Genomic DNA, 8,662 nt, shown 5'->3' on the forward strand with positions numbered 1-8,662 from the left:
TCCCAGTTCCTTTTTCTAGATCAAATAAAGTTTTTTGTTTGTTTGTCAGTAGCTTCTCTCTAGATACATCCTTGGTCAGGACCATGGATCCTCTCTTTCACCAACTCTTTAGTCTATGGCTCTCATTCAATTTTGTTTAAGACTTCCTGAGATTTCTGGGGTACTGTTTTCTCCTGATGAACAGGGGCCATTGCATATTCAAGAACCAGCACACTCCTTGAGTTCTAGGGAATGTTCTGGAAACATGCTGAACAGGTGAATGATTGAAAATGAATTCTGACTAGTCAACCAAAACTTAGCTAGTGCAAAAGATTCTGGATGCATTGATGCTTTAAAGCTTCTCAAGGGGAGTGTGCAGTATAAAGGAGAGAAGAAAGAAGAAATGGGACTTGACAATAATTAAGTATCTGTAGACTTACCAGTTTTATAAACTGGTGTTTCTGTTCAAAGGAAATGCTGTGTGGGGGCACCTGTGTGGCTCAGTGGTTGAGCATCTGCCTTTGGCTCAGGTTGTGATTCCGGGGTCCTGGGATCAAGTCCTGTATCAGGCTCCCTATAGGGAGCCTGCTTCTCCCTCTGCCTGTGTCTCTGCCTCTCTCTCTGTTTCTCTCATGAACAAATAAATAAAATCTTAACAAAACCCCCCAAAACAAAGGAAAGTCTGGGTGAGTCTAAGCATAGGTGATAGATTCATTGTCCCTCTTGCTACACAATCACTGACCAAAAGATTTAATCCTTAAGTGTGGCCAAATCCACAGAGACACTGGCCCAGTCCAGAAAGAGGACATTTGGCAGTTGAATTAACTGCTAGTGATTGTTAAGTAGTAATATAAATCTCTGACCTTTCCTCAATAGACAACTAATATCAAAAAGCAAAGGGCACCTCAACTTCATCAACATTCCTTTAATGAGGCAAGGAACTCTTAATGGTAAACTCAACAGCTGAGTAACAGGATGACGGTACAACAATAGGTAGAGAATCAAGGCCCTGAGGTCAAAGCATGGAGCCAACACCCACCTGGGATGGGGTATAAAAGGCCCAGGAGGATAGGGGATTGTCACACTCAGTGGCTTGGCCTTCCCAGCTGCTCTGAACCTTCTGTGCACCCTCAGCCCAACACCATGACTTCCTGCTACATCAACTCATCCCACTGTCTGGGCAGCACCAAGATGCCTACAGCAACAAATGTCTGTGGCCCCTGCACTGACATTGGAGGCCAGCCTGGGTCAGAGGGCAACGCTTCATCTCTGTGCCTGTTGGCCACCATTGCACATGCCAACCGACCACGTGTTGGGGCAACCCCTCTGGGCCAACCCAGCCTCTGTATGCCCCACAGCTGCCAAACTGCTTGCCCCTTGCCAGGGACCCGCAACATTCCTGGCAACATTGGAGTCTGTGAGAACTATGGGGAAGGCGCTCCCAATGGCCATGAGAAGGTGACCATGCAGTTCCTGAATGATCGCCTGGCCAACTACCTGGAGAAGGTGCGCCAGCTGGAGAGGGACAATGAGGAGCTGGAGACCAAGATCCGAGAGTCAAGCAAATGCCATGAGTCCACTGTGTGTCCAGACTACCAGTCCTACTTTCAGACCATCAAGGAGCTCCAGCAGAAGGTGAGGTTTGGAGTAGCTTGGGAGGTGCTGGGGCTGAGCAAGGTGGTAGGGCCTGGCAGGCAAGAAGCCACTGAAGGTTCAGGGAGCTTTGGGTTCTTGGATTCCCTTGAGTGTGAGTGTACTGCCACCTGTAGAGCTGGGGCCCAGGTTATGATGTTTTGTGTATGAACTGTCTTCCTGGTTTTCCTCAGATCCTGTGTAGCAAGGCTGAGAATACCAGAATGGTTATCCAAATTGACAATGCCAAGCTGGCTGCTGATGACTTTAGAATCAAGTAAGTCGGGCTGGAAGAGAGTTCAAAGTGACTCCTTTTATCTGTTCTATTTCTAGCTGCCCATCATGGTACTGGCCCAAAGTAGGTGTTTGAAAATTGTTGCTGACTAGAAGCATGAATAGATCATTACATAGGTGTTCACTTTCTTCCTTTCCAAACCAACTTTAACCTATTACTAGAAATGGTCCTTATATAGGAAAAAGAGAACAAAAGCATTGAAACAGAAAGAGGAAGAATCATCTAGATTGGTCAGGTTCTATGTCATTTTCTCCCCACATCTAGAAGAAAAGAGAGCTTTGTGTTAGATAGCCAGAAACAAAATCGAGTCATTGCAAGAATAAACTTTCAGTGCATTGATTGTTGACAGATGTGCTGACTCTTGGCCAAATTTATCAGTGGGAGGAATTGTCACTGTAGGTCCTTGGTAGAGTTGCAATTAAATAAATGAGGAAGGCATAAAAATCATGTGAAATAATCAATCCATGGGGTAAACCAACAAACTGTAGGTCCAGAAGGCTTATTTTAAGGCTATTCTTTTTCCTGGCTAAATGACTCTTTTATAGCAGAATGAACACTTCATTGAAGTTTGAATACTTTGGTTGAATCCATGTATTTACTATTAACTAAGGTATACAATCCTGCATAATCCATTTATTCTTTTTGAGCCTCAGTTTCCCATTCAGTCCCATCCAATGGGCATAATGATATTTGTCCTGACCATGAGCTCTGTAGTACAGGATCTAACATGGTGGATGTTGATTAATTGAAGAAATGAGGATCCAAGTAGGTGGGAACAAGGGAAGGCTGAGAGAGGCTATCTTTGGCATCCTACTAACCTTGCATCTCCTGTGCTGGAAGACATGAGAGTGAGCTCTCCCTGCGCCAGGTGGTAGAGGCGGACATGTGTGGGATGCACAAGCTCATGGATGACCTGAGCCTGGCCAAGGCTGACCTGGAGGCCCAGCAGGAGTCCCTGAAGGAGGAGCTGCTCTGCCTCAAGAGGAACCACGAACAGGTGTGGTCCTGGGGATGCAGACCTATGGGGAAGGCACTGGCCAGGAAAGGGAGCACTGCTCACCCTGGGGCTCTAGGGTTAAACCTGGGGTTCACTTGGCATCAGGATGAAGGGTTGATCCAGGTCTGGCAGTCAGACTGATTGTGTGGGATGTGGCAGAGGGGGAGTTTCTTGTCTGTAAAGATTTGCCTTGTCTATATAGGAAGGTGTCCAAATGGATTCTCCCCGTGGACCATGGGCAAGACCTCTCATGTCAGTGCATGAGTGGGGTCGCCTCTCATGCTGCTTGTCTGGGGAGGGGTTCAGGTGTCATCTGCTCTGTCAAAAAGCCTTTCCTCACTTAGGGTGTGGATCTTTCTGTTCCTACAGGAAGTGAGCATTCTGAGGGGCCAGCTGGGGGACAAGCTCCAGATTAAGCTGGATGTTGAGCCCACCGTGGACCTGGGCAGAGTGCTGGAGGACATGAGGTGCCACTATGAGGCCATGGTGCAGACCAGCCGCAATGATGTGGAGGAGTGGTTCCAAGATCAGGTGAGGGTGCTGCCTCGGTGCAGGGAGGGACCCGGGCTTCCACACGGGCAGGCTGCTGATCATGTCTCTGTGCACTTGTGCTTCAGTCTGAGAGCATCAGCCAGCAGGACATGTCCTGCTCTGAGGAGTTGCGGTGCTGCCAGTCGGAGATCCTGGAGCTGAGACGCACGGTGAACGCCCTGGAGGTGGAGCTTCAGGCCCAGCACACACTGGTGAGCTCCTTTGCACACCTGGAAGACTCAGCCTGGTTCCCATTCCCAAGAGCAGTTCCTGGTTCAGTCCCTGCCTCCCTTAAGTACAGACCAGGACACAGTTCAAACCTTGAGTTCCTTGCCTTTGCAAGAACTTTCTCATAGATGTGGCTGCTGAGGGAATGAACATTCCTTCAGATGAGCGAGGTCCTGCAAATTTATCCTGAGGTCTACAATGATGAGCAATGGCACATCATTAGTTCTTCCAGCTGAGGAGTGCTAACAGGAGCTAGGTTGTTCTCCAGGCCTGGCAACACCTTGGGGTGTCACAGACTTACTGGAGAGACTGGGGGCTGCAGTCCACGATTTTCCATCTGGTTCTGTCTTTGGTATTACAGAAAGACTGTCTGCAGAACTCTCTGTGTGAAGCCGATGCCCGTTTTGGCACGGAGCTGGCGCAGATGCAGATCCTGATCAGCAACGTGGAGGAGCAGCTGTCTGAGATCCGGGGTGACCTGGAGCGGCAGAACCAGGAGTACCAGGTGCTGCTGGATGTCAAGGCTCGGCTGGAGTGTGAGATTGCCACGTACCGGAAACTTCTGGAGAGTGAGGATTGCAAGTAGGTGTGATCGGGTCAATTTCTGGCCAAGCCATTCACCTGACTATCAGGGGATTCTTCAGCAATAACTGATGTCATTGTGGAAGGAGATCTCATCATAAAGAACAAGCCTCCCTGTGCACACAGGCTTAGTGACACACCAGCTTTCCTGGGGTCTGCAGATTATACTATGGGTGGACTGTTACATAAACAGTAGTCCCCCCCAGAGGACTCCTGGATGTGGAGAGACATAGATGAGAGTGGAGGAGGAACTGTTCATACAGATATCATTGGGCTATATGACTTGGTGGCAGACCTGTCCTTTACCCTTTGGTCTTGCCCTCCCTTTGCATCACTGAGACATCTTTTTAATTCCCTGTGTCTAACTCTTCCTCTCTTTTCCGGCAGACTCCCCATCAATCCCTGCTCTACGGCTGCTTCCCGTGTCCTTGGGCCAAGCTGTGCCCCTGCCACCTGCAGCCCTCTCTAAGCCAGTGGGACCAGCACTGAGAACCGATTCTGAAGGTCTGCGTTGCAGTGTGGGAGGTCAAGGCTGGTTGCACTGGAGCTAGGATTGTCCTCACCTGCTTAGTTTTCCTTCCAGGGAGACCAAACTCACTGGAGGCATTTTCAATGAGTCAAAAAGTGTGACAGAAACTTCTAAGCAGTGGCTCCCTTTGTATGTATCCCTTTGCTGCATTCCACCCCACCCCCCAATGCTGTAATTGTCTTTCACCTAAGCTATTGTTTGCTCCCAGTACCTCTTCTGGGATTTTGGTTCTACTCCAGTGCTTCAAACTCTCCTAAGATGTAATTGGGTTCCTGTACCAAATGGTGAATAAAACTCCTTCCTGCATTAAGTGCTATACTTCTTGTGCTTGGCAATGTATGTGATGTGATAAAGAGCTCTGGCCTTCGAGACCTTGGGTGGTCATTGGCTCCAACATGCCTTGTTGTTGCCAGGATCTCTCTAGGGCCCTAGGGTCTTAGCCCCTGGGTGAAGGCCCTTTGCTGACATTGGATGTGTACTTACCTTGCCCATTGATCCCTGTAGACTGGTGAAAGGAAGCTGTGTTGTTTGCCCGGTTTGAATTCCTTCAGAACAGCTCAGAACGAACATGTCCCTACCATGCTTTTGGCACCTTCAGCCTCTTGGTATTTTGTCCAAGAGCAAAATCACACAACTTAGAGTTCCAATCTAGCCAAAGGGAGGTCATGCTGAGAACTGCCATGGCCAGGTAGCCAAGTTTTTTTCCTCTCATTCAATTTGGCCCTTTTACGGAGGCATGGAATTACCACCTGCTCTCTTAGATTGGGCACTGGGGACAGCTGTTTGGGTCATGGACATATTTTTTTCCAGAGACAAGTGTTCTTGTCCCCTCTGCTGTTCCCTTTGAGGTGCCGATGGTGAGAAATGCAGTTGGTATGAATGCTCCAAATGCCTCTCTACCTCTTGGATATGGCTCTGACCCAGGCCCAGGGGTCACAGTCAGACATGGTGGAAGAGCACTGAGAGATCATGCACCTTCTTTGCTATGCTAGTCAATTTAGCACCTGGCATGAGGTGAGCATGTTCAAGAATGAAACTCTCTGATTTTGGCTCACCTGTGTACCCTGGTCCAAAGACCAATGCAGATTTGGTTGTTCTGTATAGTAGCATAGTATGGTGGAAAGGAGCACTTGCTCTGGAATTGGGCCGATCTGGGCTCAAATTCCACCCTCTGTGACACTAGAGAAGTGAAGTTGGCCAGGCTACTACGCTCTCTTGAGGCCTATTCTTCAGTTGTAAAATTAGAAAAATATTATTTCCCCTTCACTATTGTTGAGGGATAATCCATATAGCACTCTTGGCCGAGAGAAGGTTCAATGGATATTGGTTTATGGGGCTCCCTGAGAACCAGAAGGGATAATCTTTTCCTCTTAGAAGGAATGAGGGACTAAATAGGTGGTAGCAGAACCTATTAACAGTATTGGGGCCATGTATTTCCACGTTGGTGGCCTGGAAGTTTGACCACCCTCCTTTTCCATAAGCAATAAGGAAAACCAATCACTGTTATTGGGGCTTAGTGTTTCACTCCAAATGGCTTAACCAAAAAAAAAAAAAAAAAAAAAAAAAAAAAAAAAGCATTCCTTGGGCTGTCAAAGGGCAAGCAGGCTCTTGTGGGCTTCCTTCTAACAAATAAGGAAGGTTTTGTTTATTTTGTTTTTGACTTTACTTAAAGTAGCCATAACCTTTTCATGTGACAGGACCATGAAAATCTGGCCTGTTTCCCACTTGCCTGGCCAGGTCACACCGTAAAGGCACTCTAGTTATGGGACCCCGGTGGCTACTGGGTGTGGTAGGAAAGGCTATTTGGACACAGCAAGGACTGCAACCTAGGGAGCCTGGCAGGTGGCTATCCAGCCTGGCTTAGGGCACCTGGACACTGGTTTTACGAGCACCCATAATTATGAGTGACAGCTCAGGGCGCCCTCTGGTGCCAAAACCCAAGCACTTCTCCACTTACAGACGGATTCCTTCATCTGTACATTCTGTGCTCTGGTCTCCCTACAGCCCACAATCCTCACGGATTGGACTATAGGGACCCTAGGTGCAATATCCAGTTTTGCTTTGGTCACAATAATTTCAACCAGGTGGTTATTTTTTTTCCCCTGAGACTTTTGTTCCTTTGGCTTGGGGCCAGATCCAGTTTTGAGCCACCTAGTAAGTACCGAACCCACTAGTCTTCAGATTACCACACTGCACTACCGATGTGCTGCTCTGTAATATTTTTTTCCAAGACTTCACACTATAATGCTAGGTGGGACTCTGCAGGCTCCTCCACTCATTGCTTGTTTTATTTATTCATTTTTAAACTCTAAATGCCATTTCTCCCAAATACCAGGGAAATGGAAGGAATAAGGGTGGCTGGCTGCAGGCCCCGGGGCAGATGCTGGCAGTCACTGAGCAAGCTTTGGAGAAGGGCTCACACTTCTGCTCCCACCACTGTTTATACCCAGAAACCAAAAATATCGAGATGGAATTCTAAACTTCCCCAAACAGGAGCATTTTTTATTTGGATACAAATTTTTGTGTGTTGTGGTCCACCTCACCATCCCCTCATCATCCTCCCTTCATCTTCCCAACTAAGAACAAAATCAAATCTGCCCCTTCTGTTGACCGCTTATAGGAATCTTCATGAGCTCATCTTGTTGAATCATTTTTTGGGTCTTTTTTCATCTAGTTTAGTGTTTTTCAACTATTTTTCTCATCCATGCCTTCTCTTTAACAAATGTTAAAAAAACAAAAAAAAAATCTCACTTTTCACTTGATGTTGTTTTAGCTTTCAAAAATATAAATACCAAACCCAGTCATGGCTAAAAGACAACTCACTTAAAGTATAGGTTGTTTGTTTTTAAACGACACTTCCTCTAACCAAAAAATCTTCCTTGCCACCTCCTCTCCAACAGGGCGAGGGGATCCTCCCTTTGAGAATCGCTGTCCTGTTCAGGTATGAGCCTCTGGGCTCGCTCAACCGCTCTACCTGTTTGTCAGGTGTGTGAAATCTGAGCGACTCAGGAGAGCATCTCAGTGAGTCCAACCAACTCAGGCTGTTCTTGCCTTGCTCCAGACTTTCCCTTGGACCTCCTGGAAGGCAGTCTCACTGGGTCACATTTCACATTCTCGAAACTCAAATTCAGCATCTTCTCCCTTGAACCAGTTCTTTGCCTTGACATCTTGACTTCCTTTTCCACCATATTATTGTCCCAGGAACCCAGGGACCAGAAGGACACTTTTGATGTCTCTCTCTCCTTTGACCTCCATATACAGCAAATCACTCAGCCTTGTAGAGTCTTTTGGTAGAGTCCTCTTCTAATGCCTCTGCCCCCTCATCCCTCCTTCCTTTTGGCACTGCTGGATTTCATCACGTGCTGCCAGGGGGCTTCTAAGAGCCTCCTCCTCTTCCATCTGCCTTACCTCCTCTGTACCAAGTTTATCTTGCACGCACCACCAGCCTTTCATGGGCTCGTTTAACAGTTCCTGAGTATGAATTATGTACTGGGCACTGCAGTATGTGTTAGAGATGCAGCGTTCCCATCCCGGGGTGCATTATGGGCACTACTTTTCCTAAACTGCTGCTTTGGTCATCTCTCTTGTCTGCTCAGAACCTCCAGAGGACTCTATTCTGTCTCCTGCTGTACTTCCAGTTCTTTGAACGAATGTGCAGCCCAGAGAAAAACATGGCACCAGTTGGTTGAATGAAGTGCGTGGAGGGAATGGGTGTCTGTGGCTGCTGACTAGGAACCTCAGCTTGGGCTTGAAGGTCTGGCCAACCTGAGCTAATGTTTCTCAGACTTCCTTTTCTACTTTTGTGAGCTTGTCTGAGCTAACCTAACTGCTCTGAGCTTTTTCTTATTCTACAATGGGATACTGGCAACCACTTTGCAATGTGGTTGAA

General features: G+C 47.5%; 1 protein-coding gene across 1 annotated transcript; it reads left to right on the forward strand.

The window, feature by feature from the left end:
• The first annotated feature begins 1,122 nt into the window (after window positions 1-1,122).
• On the forward strand, window positions 1,123-4,713 carry KRT37 (keratin 37). Its single transcript, XM_038546023.1, has 7 exons — window positions 1,123-1,614; window positions 1,806-1,888; window positions 2,747-2,903; window positions 3,273-3,434; window positions 3,521-3,646; window positions 4,024-4,244; window positions 4,632-4,713. Exons 1-7 carry the CDS (start codon window positions 1,123-1,125, stop codon window positions 4,711-4,713), a joined length of 1,323 nt encoding a protein of 440 aa, XP_038401951.1.
• The last annotated feature ends 3,949 nt before the right edge of the window (window positions 4,714-8,662 follow it).

This window comes from Canis lupus, chromosome 9, assembly GCF_011100685.1.
Source record: "Canis lupus familiaris isolate Mischka breed German Shepherd chromosome 9, alternate assembly UU_Cfam_GSD_1.0, whole genome shotgun sequence".
In the NCBI taxonomy this organism is placed as follows: domain Eukaryota; kingdom Metazoa; phylum Chordata; class Mammalia; order Carnivora; family Canidae; genus Canis; species Canis lupus.

What these genes read in the sequence shown, in the direction of transcription:
- KRT37 (XM_038546023.1), top strand. Translation starts at nt 1,123, where the DNA reads ATGACTTCCTGCTACATCAACTCATCCCACTGTCTGGGCAGCACCAAG. An exon ending in GCTGATGACTTTAGAATCAA is followed by an intron (nt 1,889 to 2,746) that starts GTAAGTCGGGCT and finishes CTGTGCTGGAAG; the next exon opens with ACATGAGAGTGAGCTCTCCC. An exon ending in AGGAGTGGTTCCAAGATCAG is followed by an intron (nt 3,435 to 3,520) that starts GTGAGGGTGCTG and finishes CTTGTGCTTCAG; the next exon opens with TCTGAGAGCATCAGCCAGCA.